At 40.7% G+C, this 19,729-nt stretch overlaps 1 protein-coding gene across 1 annotated transcript; it reads left to right on the forward strand.

Annotated features, from left to right (window-relative positions):
- Positions 1 to 3,253: 3,253 nt before the first annotated feature.
- Positions 3,254 to 19,706, forward strand: CCN6 (cellular communication network factor 6). Its single transcript, XM_008007304.3, has 5 exons — positions 3,254 to 3,623; positions 10,498 to 10,795; positions 14,279 to 14,521; positions 17,634 to 17,827; positions 19,102 to 19,706. Exons 1-5 carry the CDS (start codon positions 3,522 to 3,524, stop codon positions 19,381 to 19,383), a joined length of 1,119 nt encoding a protein of 372 aa, XP_008005495.3. The 5' UTR covers positions 3,254 to 3,521; the 3' UTR covers positions 19,384 to 19,706.
- Positions 19,707 to 19,729: the final 23 nt, after the last annotated feature.

Genomic DNA, 19,729 nt, shown 5'->3' on the forward strand with positions numbered 1-19,729 from the left:
AAATTCTTGCGGTCTTGGTTCTACCTCTTGCTATCCATGTGACCTTACCCCAGTTTCCTAGTAAGTAAACCAAAGATGGTAATCGTAGCACACAGACCCAGTGTTGCTGAAGGATCAGATGAGTTAATACTTGTACAGCACTCGGTACAATATTGAGACACAGTGACTCTTAGCCAATGTTAGCTCTTATCATTATCATTATCACACTTTTTTTTTCGAGACAGGGTTTCTCTCTGTTTCCCAGGCTGGAGTGCAGTGGTGTGATCATAGCTCACTGCAGCCTCAACCTTCCGGGTTCCAGCAATCTTCCTGTCTCGGCTTCCCAAGTAGCTAGGACTACAGGTATGCACCACCACACCTGACTAATTGTTTTACTTTCTATTTTGTAAAGATGGGGTCTCACTACATTGCTCAGGCTGTGTTATTGTTACTATATCTCTAGTTTCCCAGGAGCAAATATTGACCCCCCTCAGCACACATTCAATGCATTACTTCCACAAACGGTATCTGTCTCTTTTCTCAAGGCTGGCAATACACCTTTCTCCACAACCAGTAAGATCAGAAGACAAGGAAAGAGGGGATGAGGAAAGGAAGACTCATACTGTACTAAGCTTGCTGACCACAGGCATGAGCTCCGAACTCTGCCTGCTCGGATGGCTGGTACTCCCAGGAGAAGGGACTATTCTAGCTGTGATGACGTTCGTAACGGAATGATATTTAGGAATCTTATGGGAAGAGGAGTGGGATGTGCTCTGTGCGGGGGAGCTCACCACCATTACAGTTGTGCATCTTGCCAGTGGAAGGAGTCCTGGACTGGGAGTCATCTCCCGACTCTTCATCTAGCTTCATCTCTCGACTCTAAGTATCACTTCCTCTGATGTCCTCTCTGCCCAAAATCTAAATTAGCTCTCACCTGTCATTGTCTCTCATAGTCTCTTCTTTCCTCTTATTAGCCTTTATTCAACTTTCAATGACAGACATTTTGTGTGTTTATTTGTTCAGCATCTTCTCTCCCAGTAGATTATTTAGCTGTAGAGGGCAGAGATTAAGTGTGTTTTATTGACCAAGTATAATCGCTTAGCTTTCACTTTTTAATCTGTTAAATGAGGATGCTAATACTGCTTTTGCCCACCTCACTGAGCTGTGAAATTAAAAAACATAATATGCAGGAAAATTCTTTGTAAATCACAAAACATGGTGCACATTGAGTTACGCTTAGCGCCATGTCTATTTTAACGTACATCACAAACGGAACACTTGTGATATGAGCTCCTAGACAGATTAGCATTCTGTTAAATGAGATAATAGGGAAACATGCTCAGAACAGGACACACACTGTGATAGCTTTTATTGTATAAGGTCAAAAATAGCAGCCCTAACCTCTAAAAATACCTTATTCACAGAGTCCACCCACAGTTGGCTGGAAAGAGTTAAATAGGAGCTCCCACAGCCAAAGGTGTCTAAACACATGCCACAGTGAGTAACCCAGCGCAGGTGTGTTCCAGAGCTGGGGGAGGTTTCGCAGGTTACTTTTCAAGTAAGATGTTCCTTTCCTACCAAGAGGCAAGGATGGTCAACATCTGTCTTCCCCTGCTCCACATCAGCGAGACTGCAGAGGGATGGAAGACGATTCCAGAAAAACACCTGCTGCCGCCAGCATTTCACAGACAGCAAATGGGAGGAGGGTGACACTCCTTAAATTCAAACATTACACAGATATGTGCATTACTCTATGTGGAACCGGGAGAGCTGGAGCTGGAGAGACACAGTTGATGAATACCCCAACGTTGGACTGTGACTCCTCTGCTTTTCATAGACAAACCAGAAACATGAAATTATCCATCCTGACGGCTGGTGTGGTGTGGGAATCACACTGGGAACCAACAGACCAATGGTGCTACCAGGAGATAAAACGAAAAAGATCAGATTGAACCAAAACAGACACATTTTCTTCACTACTCCATTCTCTGGTTTTGTCCTATTTCTTAGGGAGGCAGGATAAGGCGTTGACACCGTAACTACAGTGGGTATTCCTTGTTGTTCGATGTACGTATACTTACAGTTTAGCTGACTCCTTAGTAAGCTCTGTGTGATCGGCAGGTTTTAGGGTGTCCGTGGTTCTCCAAGGACACCAGATTCTCTGTGGTGGAGGACAACCTCGTTTTTCCCAGGCCCTCAGCTCAGACCTAAGTGAGGCTTGACGTTGTCTTTATACAGTGGTGACTGCCTTGAACAGAAACAAAGGTGAGCAATGTGTATAGAATAGGTGAGGCAGCAAGAAAAGGCGGGATAGGTAACTGATCAAAGGAGATAGAAATAGGCCTTGGGTTGGGGGCAGGCAGGTGGGACCCCTCAGGGACCTGAGAGGGACAAAGCGCCACGGTAGCAGCAAGTGAAGATGGGACACAGACCCAGGCTGAGAACATGGAGAAGCAAAGGTCCCACGTGATGACACAGGAGGAGATGGGCTGCTGGCCACACGTTTCAGGGAGGTGAGTATGAAGAAGAGGAGTACAAACCTATCAAAATTTTATTTTTAATCTTTTTTTTTTTTTTTTTTTGAGACGAAGTCTTGCTCTTGTCCCCCAGACTGGAGTGCAGTGGTGCGATCTTGGCTCACTGCAACCTCCGCCTCCCGGGTTCAAGCAATTCTCCTGCCTCAGCCTCCCAAGTAGCTGGTATTACAGGCACCTGCCCCCAGGCCCAGCTAATTTTTGTATCTTTTTTTTAGTAGAGACGGGATTTCACCATATTGGCCAGGCTTATTTTTAATCTTAATTCATTAAATGAATGATTGCTACCAGTGTAACTGTTATATTTTAGGCCTGGAAAAATGGAGGTTGACTTCATTGTCATCTGTCATGGAACTGTGGCCACAAAAAGAGGCGTCTCTCAGGCCAGGTACTGTAGGAGTCTGCCCCCTGCTCCATCTATATTTTTTCCACTCACAGTCCACCTGGCATGAGAAAGGTGTTGGGATAAAGGTGAGCCCAGGGCACTGTGGGTGCCTCCGAGAGAATCTGAGCTAGGGAAGTCAGGGTCCCTCGAGAGCCTGCCATTAACATGGAGGGGCGAAGCCAGGGCTAGGCTGCGATGGGTCCTGTGGGGGGGCCAGGCGTGCACTCTGTATGTGAGGACGAAGGGGAAGGAGGAGGCAGCCCAGAGAAGACCCCGAGCAGGGCAAACACAGATGGAGAAGCTGAGGGCAAGGAAGGGAATGACGTAGGACCCCACCCGTTGTTGGGGGCAGGTCGCACAGTCACTTAGAGAACAGTCACTACTTGCCCTGCCCTCGTGAGTCCCGGGAGGAAAGTGCTCGCCCGCTCCTGACCTGTGACATGCTCACAGCGAAGGCAGGTATTAGAAGAGTCCCATGAAAGTAAACAGGGTATTAAAACGGATCCTTAAAAATAAAAGTGCAGGCTGAGAGTTGGTAGTGTGGGAGGTGGCGGGTGTGTGTTCTTGTGCAGAGGAGCTTGGGGTTTGCAGAGGAGACAGGGGAGCTTTGTGTAGCCGGAGCAATGAACAAGCGGCGACTTCTCTACCCCTCAGGGTGGCTCCACGGTCCCAGCGACATGCTGGGGCTCCTCTTCTCCACTCTTCTGCTTGCTGGCCTGGCACAGGTAAGTCTTCTCCCCTGACTCTTTCCCTTCCGGAGACTACAGCCATGCTCAGTTCTTCAGGCCAAAACTAAACAAAACGAAGATGGGGAAGAGGGAGGATCAATGGCTTGTGCAACTACTTCATAAGAAATAGGAAGCCATTTTTCTTTCCAAATAAAGTTCTGTGTTAGTTCATGGGCTTCATGAAAGAAATGTAAAACATTTCTCCCTTTCAGGTAATGGCACTGAAGCCTCCTTTCGCTATGTTTGAACAGCCCCACGCTTTCCTATATATTTTTGTAGCAGAGTCTAAGGCATAGCCTGGCACAGTGTGGGAAACAGTGTCTCTCCATGCCAGCTCCAGGCGGAGGCTCAACTTTCCATTGCTGTCTGCAAAATGTGCAAAGAGTCCCTGGAAAAACGAATTTTGACAGCGGCTTTTTCCAGTTAAGCCTGTCCTTGTTTGAAAGGGGCACTTTGGAACAAACATTTACATTTTTAAAACATTCTCTTACTTTGTCTTTTCTCAGTCCATGTGTTTCTCACTTCCTGAAAGGGAAGCAGTCTATGGAGGCTTGGAAATATTTCAAGCAACAGACCAAAGGGAAGTTTAACTTACTATGAGCAATTCATTGCCTTAGTCTTCTTAAATAAGAAGATGAAAACAAGGTGACTTAATTGTTGATTTATTTACACGGTAGACAGGGGACAGAGCTTTGAAATCTGGTGATTTAGAAAACATGGGCGTGTCTGTGAGTTAGTAGTTGATTGGGACCATAAGTAGTAGATATATCTTAGAAAACAAGCAATTGGAAGTTGTTATGCCATATAGAGAGATATTTACGATTTCAAAAGAATCATGCAAGAATATCAGTGGTCTAGGTCATTGCTGCTGTTCTGTGGAGGGGCTCACTCCCCTGTCTGTGTGTCTCCTATTCCACTGTTCTTGAGAAAAAGCCTGTCATTGTGGATGGAGAGCAGCTGCATGTTCTTAGACAGCAAGTATTCCAACACAGAGAGATGTGTATAAAATAAACAACAACAAACACAGAAACGTGTTACACACAGAGAGGTAAGAATGGATTATTTTGTGCTTAACTTTGCTTTTATGAATTCATAAATTCATAAAATATCTGATAATACCTAGCATTTACTGAATATCTGCTATATGCCAAATACTGTGCTGGCTGCTTCATTTATTTATTTAGAGACAGAGCCTCACTCTGTTGCCCAGGCTGGAGTGCAGTGGCGCAGTCTCGGCTCTACCTCCACCTCCTGGGTTCAAGTGATTCTTGTGCCTCAGCCTCCTGAGTAGCTGGGATTACAGGCATGCACCACCACACCTGGCTGATTTTTGTATTTTTAGTAGAGATAGGGTTTGCCATGTTGGCCAAGCTGGTCTTGAACTCCTGACCTTAAGTGATCCGCCTGTCTTGGTCTCCCAAAATGTTTGGTTTACAGGTATGAGCCACTGCGCCCGGCCCAAGGGTGCTGGGGGTTATATAATAATAAATCTTAATTATCAAAACAACTTTAAAGGTTGGCATTATTAATCCCATATTACAGAGGAGATCAAATGGTGGGAAGTTCTGTAAGATCACAGAGCTATCGCAAAGCTCGGATCTGTTGCCAAAATGCTTATTCTTTCTATTGTACCATTCTAGTGCCGCTTATTGTCTTGAAATTTTGCTGTTGAAAACAATCAAAATATGTCTGAGGAAAAGAGAAAAATGTAAGATTCTTTATATTTACCCACATATTGACTATGTCCAGGCCTCTTCATTTCTTCCTGTATTTCTAAGTTATTATCATAACAGAAGATCTGCAGACTGAAGACCCTCCTTTAGTATTTCTTGTGAGGCAGATCTGCTAGCAACAATTTCTCTTAGGTTGTGTTTACCCAGAAATAGTTTTTATTTCACCTTCATCTTTGAAAGATAGTTTCGGGCCGGGCGCGGTGGCTCAAGCCTGTAATCCCAGCACTTTGGGAGGCCGAGACGGGCAGATCACAAGGTCAGGAGATCGAGACCATCCTGGCTAACACGGTGAAACCCCGTCTCTACTAAAAAAATACAAAAAACTAGCCGGGCGAGGTGGTGGGCGCCTGTAGTCCCAGCTACTAGGGAGGCTGAGGCAGGAGAATGGCATGAACCCGGGAGGCAGAGCTTGCAGTGAGCTGAGATCTGGCCACTGCACTCCAGCTTGGGTGACAGAGCGAGACTCCGTCTCAAAAAAAAAAAGAAGAAAGAAAGAAAGTTTCACTGGCTATATAATTCTGGGTTGACAGGATTCACCCCCCCCCCCCCACCATTTAACATTGTCTCTGGGCATCTTGTTCTTCTCTCTCTCTCCCTCTTCCTCCTCCTTTTGATGAGAAGTCAGATCTCAATTTTATTGTACTTTTATATGTAATGCTTCCCCCTTTCCTCAGTCTACTGTTATGATTTTCTTTCTTTATTTTGAGACGGAGTCTCCCTCTGTTGCCCAGGCTGTAGTGCAGTGGCGCGTCTTGGCTCACTGTAACCTCTGCCTCCTGGGTTCAAATGATTCTCCTGTCTCAGCCTCCCGAGTTGCTGAGATACAGGTGCACACCGCCACACCTGGATAAGTTTTTGTATTTTTAGTAGAGATGGAGTTTTGCCATGTTGGTCAGGCTGGTCTTGAACTCCTCACCTCAAGTGATCCACCTGCCTCAGTCTCCCAAAGTGCTGGGATTACAGATTATGTCAGCTTCATTTTTGAAAGATAGTTTCACTGGCCATATAATTCTGGGTTGACAGGTTGGGTTTTTTTTTTCCTTTCAACATTGTCTTTGGGCATCTTCTTCTCCATCTCTTCCTCCTCCTCTGTCTTTTGATAAGAAGTCAGATCTCATATTTAATGTAATTCTGTATGTAATGCTTTTCTCAGTCTACTGTTATGATTTTCTCTTTATCCTTGGATGTCAACAGTGTTACCTTTTGACCTCAGAGATGATCTGGAAGTGCTTCAAAACTGGAGAGATAAAGAGGCATCCAGGGGGGCAGTTTTTGGAGTGTGCATTTCATTAGAAAGAACACGAGAAAAAGCAGGGAGGAGAAAACCAACCCAGGGAGTCCAGCAAATGGCAAGGCATGGAAGGAGAGTGTGTGAGAGCTAAAGCTCAAGAGGTAGGCAGGGGAGGGCTTTGGATACCTGGCCCAGAAGTTTAGGTTGCCCAGTATAGACTGTGGGGAACGCCTGATTGGGCTTTAAGGAGAGGAGTAATATAACCAGACATGTTCTTTAAAGAGATTCCTCCAGTGGCAATGTAGTAGATACACTTGAAAAGTCATTCTGGAGGGAGGAAGGCCAGTCAGGAACTCGTAGTGATAGTGCTTACTTAGTAGCAGTGAAATGGGGAAGAGCATCTGATTCTGGGAAGACAAGGACAATAGAATACATAGGATAGGTCACTGAATGGCCATAGGAGGTGAAAGAGAGGAAGATGACATAGATGAATCCAGATTCCTGACTCCAGACTTTGAAGAGTGAAAAATGATGACTTTTGGACTTGAGTATTTCCTGGAGGACATTTGGGTGGAGATGTCCAGTAGGGAGTTAGCTCATGGGTCTAGGGCTCAGTGGAGAAGTCCAGGCTGGAAATTTAGATTTCAAACTTGCATAGGATGAAAACTGAAAGCAAGGGGGTGGGTGAGATTGCCAAGAGACGGTGTGTAGAGTGAGGCAAGCAATACATTAAAGCTAAGAAACACCAATAGGCCTAAATCTAAGTCAAATTCAGGGTAACAGGAGCCTGTGGAGGAGACTGAGAAAGTACATTGAAAAGTAAGCGGTGTATTGGGGGGACGAGATGTAATGAAATCCAAGGTAGAGGAGAGTCAAATGCCTTAGAGAGGTGGGGCAAGAGGGGGGACTGAAGAGATTTCACGGACGTGAGACCAGCAAAGAGGCCATGGAACCTGGCATCCTGAATCACTGGTGGCTATAGCTGAACATGTGCAAAATTGAGAAGTAGGCAAAATTTTTTAAGTTTAAACGTTTTTTAGGATTCTAGCTTTACTATTTCTACTCCCTTCTCCACTTTGGTGTTTCCTTTTCCCCTGCTCCTTGTCCAGAAGCCCAGCAGTGTCCTATCCTCCCCATCAAAACCCATTCTCATGTTGTGCATGCAACTTTTGAATGGCAGCTGAAATGTTACTCTTTACTGGGGCATACGTGTTTTACCAGTGGTAGGAAAAAAGGCTGAGTGTTTAATATTAGGTGGAATTTCATACAGATACTTCTAAATGTAGAGTTTTTGGGGTGCAAATTGACTTAGATCTAGGAATCAATTCAACAGCCCCCAGTTCCATCAAATAAACATTAAGAGTTATTTACATAAGTGAATTGGCAGGCACTGTGCTAAGTGCTGGTGGTATACTCACAAACAAACCACAAGCACCTGAGGTTGGGTGACTTTATGGTTAGTGGAAGAGAGAGGCACTTACTTGGGTAATTTCAGTTTAAAATTGTGCAAGGCAGGGAAGTTACAGGAACCTTTCTGGAAAAGATGATACTGAAACAGAACCTTGAAGGATAACTAGATGAAGAAGGAGCAGGGTCTGGGCAGAATGTTCCAGGCAGGAGGAACAGCATCACATATGCAGGGAACTGCAGGGACTTTAACTTTCTGGAACCTAATGCATACAAGAACTGCAAGACACGAGGAGGGACCTGAATGCTGTGCATAAGTGCTTTCACCTTTCCTGTAGGTCAGACACTTTCAGGTGTGAAGGATGAGGGAGAGGAAGAAATCCAGATGGTTTTCAGCTTCCTGACTAGGGCTCCTGAGTGAATGGTGATGCCATTCACTAAAATGGGAACTGCTAGTTGAGGAGCAGTTTGTCAGGGGGAGGGTAGTTGTAGAACCTCAACGTACATATGTCCAGTAGCAACAAATAAGTTGTAAGCTTAAGGGATGAGGTCTAGCCTGGAGAAACAGATGCAGAGATTCAGTGATTTGCTCAGTATCAAAGCTGGGTTGCAGTAGGAGTTGGACTAGGAAAGGAAGGAGGGTAAGTGTTGAGAGCTTAGGCTCTGGAACCTGCCTGCCTGATTTAAATTGCTCTTCTACCTCTTGATCTGTCACATAGGACAACTTAAATAATTTGAGTCTCAGGGTCCTCATTGATAAAATGGAGTATGCAGTTTCCTATTGCTGCTGTAAGAAATCACCAAATTGAATGGCTTAAAGCCACAGGATTATTTACAGTTCTGGACATCTGGTGTCCAAAAGTGGGTCTTACAGGGCTAAAATCAAGTGTTGGCAGGACTGCTGCCCTTCTGGAGGTGGCAGGGGAGAATCCATTCTTTGCCTATTCTGGCTTTTAAAGGCTGTCTGGCTTCCTTGGACCATGAGCCCTTTCAGCAACGGCATCGCTCCTACCTCTGCTTCTGCCATCGCATCTTCTCTGACAGGCCTGCTTCCTTCACCGGTGGACCCAATGTACTTGTGATTACCTTGAGCCCACCTGGATAATCAAGAGTGATAACCTCAAGATTCTTAAATTGATCACATATGCAAACTCCCCTTCATTGTTTTAGGTAACATATATGCACGGGCTCCAGGGATCAGGACATGGACATCTTTGAGGGTACCATTATCTGCCTATCGCATGGTATAATCACCACTGCACACTGTTGCTATGAAGGTTGATTGAAATAACCAAGTAAAGTGATTTATAAAGATTGCAGTCGTCAAGACAGACATTAGGCAAAGACCTTGCTTTCAAGATGCTTACATTCTTGGTGCAGGTATCAGAAAGTAAACAACTGAAATGTGTAGGTAATAAGAAAGGTGGGAAACTCTATGGCAAAAGGACTGGGATAGGGTGCTCTTTCACAAAGCGTGGTCAAAGAGGGCCTCACTGAGAAATTTGAGCACAGACCTGAAGACAATAAAAGAGTGAGCCATGAAGATATCTAGGGGCAGAATGTGCTTGGAGTCAGAGAACAAGGATGCTGGTGTGGCTGGTGTAGAGGCACCAAGTGGGTGAGTGGCAGTGGGCAAAGTAATATGGGGAGGGGGACCACATGATTCAGGGCCATGGCAGCACTTTGAATTTTACATTGAAATGGGAAGCCATGAGGAATTCACTCCATATGAGCAAAGAGTGATATGACCTGGCTTATTTTAAAAGAATCGTTCTGGATGTCAAGTGGACAAAGGAGCCAGCCAGGTGAACATTCAGGAGGCTATTGTAATCATCCAAGTGAACAATGGTGACTTGGATTACGATGGTAACAGAGAGGGCATCAATAAATGATTAGTGTGGGTATTTTTAAAGGTATAATAAACGGCATTTATTGATGGAATTAGATGTAAAATGTGAAAGAGTCAAGCATGATCTAATATCAAGGTATTTTGGAAATATATTGGCATTTGCTCAAATGGGGAAGTGTGTGGAAGAACAGATTGGGGGAAAGCTTGGGGGCTTGTTTTTGGTCATATTAAATTTGCTATGCCTATTAAACATCGAAGTGGAGATGTTAAGTAGGCAGTTTGAGTTCAGAAGAGGGGTATGAGTTGGAGATAAGAGATATTAGTGAGGGAAGATACTTTAGAGGCCTTATCCATGGGGCTTTGAGGTTTATAGATTAAGAGGATGAGAAGAAACTGGCAAAGGAGAGTGAGAAGGAGCAGTCAATGAGAAAGGAGGAATAAGAGTGGAATAAGTGGAATAAGAGCCTCCAAGAGTCTGGGAGGCTGAGTGAAGAATAGTTTAAGGAGAGTAATTGTGTCAAATGCTGATAGGTGTTATAATGATTATAACTCACCACACTGTATACTACCTGTTTGTGGGAAATCTTCTATTCCTATTATACTATTACATAGAGAAGCTATTTCTAACATCACCTTTATTATCATATGAAGTTCTGCTGCAGGGCACAGGGCACTGGACCGTTAGATACAACACCCGAAGGAAGGCCTGGAGAAGTGTCAGATGCACATCAGCGTAAACAGTTTTGTCACTGGCCCTGCAAATGCCCTCATCAGAAGCCCCATTGCCCTCCTGGAGTGAGCCTGGTGAGAGACGGCTGTGGATGCTGTAAGATCTGTGCCAAGCAACCAGGGGAAATCTGCAATGAAGCTGAGCTCTGTGACCCACACAAAGGGCTGTATTGTGACTACTCAGTAGACAGGCCTAGGTACGAGACTGGAGTGTGTGCATGTAAGTGTCTTCTTCTGGACCTGCTGGAAAAGATTGAGTCTAGACAGATTTCTTTCCTGCAGTTGTTAGCTTCGAGTGATCAGCTTAGTTTGGCTAAATATGAGGTGGGTTTAGTTTTCATGCACCAGTGGGACTGGCTCCATTGTATTGGATACTACGTGAAATTAGCAGATGCTTACACACATTCAGAAACCCATTATTTTCATTGCATTGAGGTGATCTTGCAGTTCTTCTCAGGTAATTGCTTTTAATGATAGAAAATAAAAGGAATTATCTAGAGTCTGACCTCTTAAAGTGCTACAAAATGACAGCTTTTGTTAATACTGTCAAAAACAATCCAACTTCAGCCTTTTCTGTAACAAAAAATAATCTGCTTAAAAACATTAGAATGTATACCCAGTATTCAGAGATACAACTTTAACCTCAGCTTTGCCAACTGATGATTGAGTTGCTGTGCTTTTTACTTCAGCAGATTTGTAAAAAAAAAAAAAAGGTGAGGTCACCCGAAACCACAATCTGACCCTCAGCCTTGTGTGACTAAGCTCTGGAGACGGATTCAGACCATCTAAACATTGACACTATTTCAGGATGCCAAATTATTTAGGATAAAAAAATAAAATTTCTAAGGAAAGAGAAACATTCATGCCACCTGGGCAGTTTAGTCCGTCTGTAGAAAAGTTTAAGTAGGAAGGCAAATTACGATCAGAAGTTTGGTTATGAGCCACGGAATCAGAGCCTATCTTTGGAGTCACACTGAATGTGTAGAGTGCTCAAGCTTGATAGCCTGATGCCCCTGCCAGCACTGTATTGTATGGTTAAAAATGCGGGATCTAGGTTCAAGTCCTGACTGCTTTGCTAACTGAATACACTTGATCAAGTTGTTTATTTTGTCTGTGCCTCAGTTACATAATATGTACTTCCTAGCTTATAGAGTTGCTGGGCGGATCAAATAAAATAATGACATAAAACACCTAGCACAACATCTGATATTCAGTAGGCTCTCAAAAATGTTATTTATTGGAATCCTGTAGGGAAAACATGACCTATCAAACAATGTGGCATTCAGGACACCCATTTTTCCCAAGCTGGGCAGGTTATTTCATTAACCTGACAAACGCTTAGTGACCATCCACTACACAACCAAGCACTGTGGCCAGCAACTGAGGACATGGCAGGGAAAACAAGAGAAACAGGCCTTGGCCTCAGAGAATCAAATATTAAGGTATCAGACCTTTCCATAAGTATTTTCACACAAAATGTGATGAGACTTTTAATAGAGCATAGCCACGAGGATAGGAATGGGGATGATCTGTAACTAGGGCCCCAAACTATGACCTGAGAGTCAAATCTAGCCAACAGCCTGTTTTTGTAAATAATGCTTTATTGGAACATGGCACATTAACGTAGAGTCTACGGCTGCTTTTCAATGGCAGAGTCAGTAGTTTTCACTAAACACTCTCTGGCTTGCAAAGGCTAAGATATTTTCTATTTGGCTCTTTGCAGAAAACTTGATGATCCCTGATCAAGAGCAACGTTGTAAAAACTTTTTGATCTGAGGACCCCTTTATAGTCTTAGAAATGACCCCTTTATAGTCTAAAAATTACCCCTTTATACTCTAAGAAATTAATGAGGACCTAAAGAGTTTTTATGTGGGTTTTATCCATTGATATTTGATGGATTAGAAATTTAGAAATATTTATTAATTCATTTAAAAAGAATAAACCCATTGCAGATTAATAAGAATAATGTTTTTATGAAGAAACATATAACTTATTTTCCAAAGAAAAATTTAGTAAAAGAGTGTCATGGTTTTACATGTTTTGAAAATCTCTCTAGTGTCTAGCTCGATAGAAGACAGCTAGAGTCACACATCTGCTGCTTCTTTCAATCTGTTACTGTGTGTTTTTCTGGTTGAAATATGTGAAGAAAATCTGACATCACACAGATATGTAATTTGAAGAGGCAGGAATATTTTAACAGGCTTTTCAGATAATTGTGAATATACTTGTATGTTTATTGATATGTTAAAACTTGACAAGTGATAGTGTCTTAAAAAGTAGCTGCATCATGGACTCTGAAACCACATCAATGAACTTTCAACTCTGTGACATTAAAATGCATTGGTCTATCCAAGACCCATTTGGAATAGATCTTTTACTCATGCATAATTTTGCCATTCTATGCATTGTTCATTTGGAAAATATGTTTACTGTGTTGTAGAGATGTTCAAAATATTGATACACTTAATTATGTAACATCTAAAAAAATCACATTAATGTCATCCTCACCAGGAAAGTCTACATATTGGATAAATATAAAGATTTCAGTGATGGATACAAGTTTTCCAAAATTTGAATTTTTCCTTGAAATCTCGAATTCTTGCATTGACAAAAAATGCTGTCACAGTTGTTTTCCTTGAAGTGACAGGCTCAGTTTGCTCATTTTCAAAAAAAAAGGTTTCCAAAATACGCAAGTCTGAATAACCAGTTAATCATCAGTCATTTCTTCAAGTAAAATTCCCACTAAAAAAAGTGGTTAGCTCAGCTCACAACTTTACCAATGACATGGTTCCTTAAGTTTCCCTGAGACAGTCATTTGCTGAAGTTTCAAGACAGCTATTGCACTGGAATATTCTATGTATATTTCCTATTTTGTTACATAGAATATTGAAGAGACCCGTGCTTGATGATTAAGATTTAATAAAATTAATACTTTTTACTGTGCCATCAAGGACATTCTTAGGTAAAACTCCCCCGCCTTTTAAAGTATAAGTACCTGGCAAGGAAAAATACAAGATTACTTCTACAGTTTGATTCATGCCAAGGCACCAGCAGTTCAGTTTTAGCCACAGTTGCTTTTGTACACCAGTGCAAATACCAACACAGTGAAAAAGGCCAGCCACATCTTAGTATTTGGAAAAGAGTTTTGACCTTGCAGATCCCCTAAAAGTGTCTCAGGTACTGCCAAGGGATTAGAGGACCGCACTTGGGGAAGAGCCTAGCCAGAAGGTCAAGAATACCCCTCAGAGGAAGTGAAACTCTCCTACAATCTCTTAACAAAAACCATCAGTACCTTGCAGTTCTGTAGTTAACTATAGTTTCTTCAGACATTCACTTATCCTGTCTTCCTAAGAATATATCCTAGCCTATTGTTGGATGTCTGGGAAAACCTATCTCACTAGGCATCAACCTATCTCAGATTTATTATCAACTGCTATTCTTATGGTAATTTTACAGGATGTTTACTTGGTCTTAATTCTGGAAGTGACCATGTGGGGTGTATAGCCTACAACATAATGAAAATGCCTCACTTTAGAAACCGTTCTACAGATGTCCCATGAAGGAGGTTCCAAATGGAACCTAAGAGGTTGAGAGCTATACTTCATACAGGAGATAATCCATTTCTTCTTAGGTTTATAATTGGAGGTCTACACTGTCACAGGTTATGGCTTCTTTGGCAATTTTGCTCTTTTCTCTTTTCAGACCTTGTAGCTGTTGGATGCGAGTTCAACCAGGTACATTATCACAATGGCCAAGTGTTTCAGCCCAACCCCTTGTTTAGCTGCCTCTGTGTGAGTGGGGCCATTGGATGCACGCCTCTGTTCATACCAAAGCTGGCTGACAGTCACTGCTCTGGAGCTAAAGGTGGAAAGAAGTCTGATCAATCAAACTGTGGCCTGGAACCATTACTACAGCAGCTTTCAGCAAGCTACAAAACAATGCCAGGTGCTCATAAGTAGAGTTATTTTTCATGTATGACCTTGGTGGTATTCCTTCATGTTCCTTTTATGTACCATAGGTACTCAGTAAGTACTTACTGATTGGTGGTCAGAGTGAGATATAGTTTGAGTGTACCATTTTACTCAATCTTTGCCTCAGACTGGGATAAACTTTTGAAAAGGAAATGTTATAATGTTTTGGAATTTTCTGGTAAAACATTTAAAAACATTTTTAAAAGATCTACTAGGTCAGGAAGCTCTTCTAAAATCTTACACCTCTGCTTATTCCCAAACTCTTCTCAGGAAAATTGACCAAATATTGTTCACATGTACCCTGGAATAACTTATTTGTATTGTTCTATTATGGGCAAGAAGTTTGACCATCCACTTCCCCAAATTTTAAAAGGCAACATTTCTATGTGATACAGGCAGAAATGAGAGGCTACTGCTGAAAAATAAAAACTGACACATATTTTGAACTTGTAAATATTATTTCTAAAAATAGAAATCTCATAGGAAGTCCGTTCATTCACTCTGAAATTGAAGTTCAATTGCTAATCTCTCTGTAAACACACACACACACACACACACACACACACACACACAGGCATTTTTAAGTAGGTTACCCATGTATCTATGTACTAGAAAACTGAAGTGTGATTCTTCATTACTCATCTTGTATACCTGACCATTTGCAAACAGCTTAAGTATATTCATAAACCTTGTATCCTGGTCTGCTCTAAGTTAGCATTTTATTTAAGCATCAGCATATTTTGGGAACAGGAGTTTTAAAACCACCAGCAAATAAAGTACAGAAGAGGAAGGGCTCAGAAGGGGTAACATCGAAGTCTGGTTCTTGTTCACATCTCTGTGTTCTCAACCAGAAATCAAGAATGGCTTTTTCTTAAAGTTTAGAGCTTAGTGAGAGGTGCCATGCAAATGCAGAATACTTGTATATGTTAACAACTCATAAGTTCATTTTTATTAAGTGGATATTTAATAAAGGCAACCACAAGCAGGGAAATGAGTTTTAGATATTTAAAAACTAACTCTATAAAAGGAACATCCTCAGCAACTCCAGTTTTGTCAGTTAATTAGAAAAAAAATTTACCAGGTTGTGGTGAATTTGCATTTACTAGACATGTTCAGTTGACAGCATGACACTGTTAATGGTCTAAAACCTCTGAAATTATAAGCCCTATCCTTATTATTTTTTTTCAAAATGTACAGAACAGTTAGTTTTCTGCGTTGGATTTTAGTGATTCAATGTAAGGCTCTTAGAACCCATGCATAAACTTCCCTGGAAAGACTACCTTAGAGCAGTTTTCCACGAGTGAAGTCCTTTGGATCAAGTTCAAGTTGGTCTCATTTTAGAAGTTAGAGCAGTTCAGTGGATCCACTTTGACCTTGGTTGGGAAAGGCATCAGATAGTCTTGGTAGTTAGCGCTTTGAGTGTTCTCTAGTATTTGCGATTTAGAGCTAGATGTGTTTCAAATGTTCAGTCTAATGTCTCTTCTTGCTTAACTGTGAAATTATATTTATGGCCCACACAGGAATTTGGCTTTTAAAATGAACCATAATGACAAAAACACATACTTTAAGATACATTTGTGACAGTAATTTATAGTCTATGGTTGGAATCTAGCTTTTGCTAGGTCAGTATGAAGCATGCAATGACATAATGCCCTCATGCTTTTTTCAATGCTCACCAAACACTAAGCTTTGTTTAAAAAAAATCTCTTCTAGTTTTCTTGCTTTTTAATGAATGGTAAATTCCTGAACTACAGCTCTTGGTTTAACAAGTAGGATTACTGGTAACACGGTAATCTAACCTGCGTTTATTTATTGCAGATGTGTGCCAAGCTTCTAATCTGCTTCCTGCAAACTATTTCAGAGGTCTTTAAACTGTTGTCTACCTTCCAGGTATCTTCACATTTCTGCTTCCTCTCCTCAGTTCTACGTGCAATTGCAAGAGACTTTACTGTAATAACACTGAAAACAGTGTCATAGTATCAATTAAAATAGAGCACATACTTTAAAGAGACTATTTCCTATGAAGAAGGCCTTTTTTTTTTTTTCCCCCTGGGTCTTTTTCAAGTTTTAAATTGATTTTTTTGAAGTAATATAGCCAGAATTTTGCTGTGCAGACTCAAATCACAACCATACTCCCAAAGCATTCATTTCAAGATGCACATTAACCTTAAGGAAATGCCTTGAGACAGTAAGTCAATATGTAGTTTGCTTAAAATGAGCCAAGGGCTTGATTCATTTATAACAAGAAGCTCCCAGTGACCTTACATGGAAATGGGAGCATTATTATACCCTTTTATATTCTCTCTTCCCCTTCTATTTCCCTTTAGCAGCAGACATTGGAGGGGCTCTATCTACTCACTCACTGACCCATCTATTGATCCATCCATTCTCTGTTTTTTCATAAGTAATTTGAAATCCTACCCAATTGGAGAGTGCTTTGGGCCTAAGAACATAGGGAGTGTGACAATTAAGTTGAATGAATGAAATTATACACTTGCAATGACTTTGTATATAAACTATTAGTTTAGTTCAGTATAGCATTAGTTAATTAGACAGTTTTCTAAAAGACTAGATTAAAACAAATGGAAGAAATCTGGTCTTGCTGATAGTCTCATTCTCAAATATAATTTTTGTATTTTAGATTTTAACATATTATGAAAGTTAACATTAAGATCACACTGTTCTGATCAATATCTCAAATTCTCTAATTTTTGTTTCAACGTCTGTTAGAAATGATCAGGCAAGAACCAGGAAAAAGACAACTCAACAGGAACATAAGCTTAGGCTTAGGATTCAGAGGACAGGCAAAGCAGAAAAATGCAAATGAGTAAATCTTCTCAGTTTTTCAAAGATAAAGTATTTTTATTCCTCCTAAGAGGTTGGACTGTAATACTTGATTAAAAGTTAATTCTGGGGTTGGGAAAGAGGGAGATAGAATGATAAATTAGACCATCAGCTTCTTTTATTCTGAGTTATATTATACAAAAATATTCAGATTTCTTAAACATTAGCTTAAACATGATTAAAAATTATCCATTTATACAAGTACATTTATATGTATACATATGTACTTTTCTCCATTTTAGCTTATAGAAATCTCCCACTTATTTGGAAAAAAAAATGTCTTGTGCAAGCAACAAAGTGGACTCCCTGCTCCAGAACATGTGGGATGGGAATATCTAATAGGGTGACCAATGAAAACAGCAACTGTGAAATGAGAAAAGAGAAAAGACTGTGTTACATTCAGCCTTGTGACAGCAATATATTAAAGACAATAAAGGTAAAGTTTAAATATATTTAACTTAATTCAATATTAAGAGATTCCTGAAAAGTAAGCATGTGTGTGTTTTGGAGGGAGGGATGGTGTTTAGTTCTTAGAAAAATAAAACCATCTCATTATAATGCTTAAAGTCAAACTATTTCAGAGGAAAACAGGTAATAACTGCACGCTGTGGGGAAAATTTTACCAACCAGAGCAGATTCTAACTTGTTTTTTCTATGTTAATGAATAAAAGATTTTGGTTGCTACACTATAATTATGAAAACAGATATTATGAACATTAGAGAAGTCTGATCTTAGTTATATATCACTAACTTGGAAGGAAGCCGCACCATTTCCAAAATGCTCTATGCTTACATAGTAAACTTGCTAAAACACTACAATAAAATATTTACCCTAAGATTGTTTGGTATAACTAGAGCTGGTCTTACTTCTTGAACGAGGCAGGAAGTCTGTCTCAAAAAGGGTAATTTTTAGAAATGCTACACAATTCTCTCACCCCAAAGTTATTCTCTATCATATTAGCAAGTTGACAACTCCGTTTTTTAATTTTTGTTTTTTATTTTTTTTGTGAGATGGAGTCTTGCTCTGTTGCCCAGGCTGGAGTGCAGTGGTGTGATCTCAGCTCACTGTAAGCTGCGTCTCCTGGGTTCATGCTATTCTCCTGCCTCAGCCTCCCGAGTAGCTGGGACTACAGGCACCTGCCACCTTGCCCGGCTAATTTTTTGTATTTTTAGTAGAGACGGGGTTTCACCGTGTTAGCCAGGATGGTCTCAATCTCCTGACCTCATGATCTGCCTGCCTCGGCCTCCCAAAGTGCTGGGATTCCAGGCGTGAGCCACCGTGTCCGGCTGACAATTCAGTTTTAAAGAAAGATTAGGGTAAGTATTCATCTACCCATCCACTGAAAACTGTCTGGGCTGTGTTATGGACTTTGCTAAGTCTTAGACAAATATTTAATAAGACATGGCCCTTGATATTAAACAAAACAGAAATTTCTATTTATTGTAAAATTGAGTAAAGAACAGATAGCAAAAAACATTGAGGAATAGGTGCTATAATATGATGGAGGAAGAATAGAGAGGACAGTTAGGACAGACCTCTGATGAGAAGGGGATCTTAAGGGTAGAGAAGAGAGTGCTGGAAATCACTACATAACAACTTTTATTAATGCCTCCAAATAATTGTTTGTACTATAAAATATTCGACATGTTGTTTTTCTAAACTATTGTAATCAAATTTAAAGAATGACTTCATTTTATGTATCTTTTCAGATCCCCAAAGGAAAAACATGCCAACCTACTTTCCAACTCTCCAAAGCTGAAAAATTTGTCTTTTCTGGATGCTCAAGTACTCAGAGTTACAAACCCACTTTTTGTGGAATATGCTTGGATAAGAGATGCTGTATCCCTAATAAGTCTAAAATGATTACTATTCAATTCGATTGCCCAAATGAGGGGTCATTTAAATGGAAGATGCTGTGGATTACATCTTGTGTATGTCAGAGAAACTGCAGAGAACCCGGAGATATATTTTCTGAGCTCAAGATTCTGTAAAACAAAGCAAATGGGGGAAAAGTTAGTCAACCCTGTCATATAATAAAAAAATTAGTGAGTATAAAATGGTGGCAAATCTGCTTTGTTTAAAACAGTATGAATGCCTGTTCTTAGATCACTACATTTAAGGCATTAGAAGCTTTTAAAAAAAGATATCCTAAAAATATACATAAAATTTGAAAAAGTTAAAAATTGAACTCATTTCTAAAATATATCTTATAATTATATAATATGCAGACATTTGATACCATCTAAGCATTTTGTATATGAAAAAATATGCAATTTACAATAAAATATTTTACAAAATAATCTGGAATACTTGCTAAAGATGTATAAAAAGCATACT

The sequence above is a fragment of the Chlorocebus sabaeus genome, chromosome 13 (genome assembly GCF_047675955.1).
Source record: "Chlorocebus sabaeus isolate Y175 chromosome 13, mChlSab1.0.hap1, whole genome shotgun sequence".
NCBI classification, from domain to species: Eukaryota; Metazoa; Chordata; class Mammalia; order Primates; family Cercopithecidae; genus Chlorocebus; species Chlorocebus sabaeus.

Excerpts from the sequence above, each read along its gene's own strand:
- CCN6 (XM_008007304.3), top strand. The coding sequence starts at position 3,522 with ATGAACAAGCGGCGACTTCTCTACCCCTCAGGGTGGCTCCACGGTCCC. Across the intron at positions 3,624-10,497 it reads TGCTTGCTGGCCTGGCACAG|TTCTGCTGCAGGGCACAGGG; the intron begins GTAAGTCTTCTC and ends TATCATATGAAG. Across the intron at positions 14,522-17,633 it reads AAGCTACAAAACAATGCCAG|CTTATAGAAATCTCCCACTT; the intron begins GTGCTCATAAGT and ends TCTCCATTTTAG.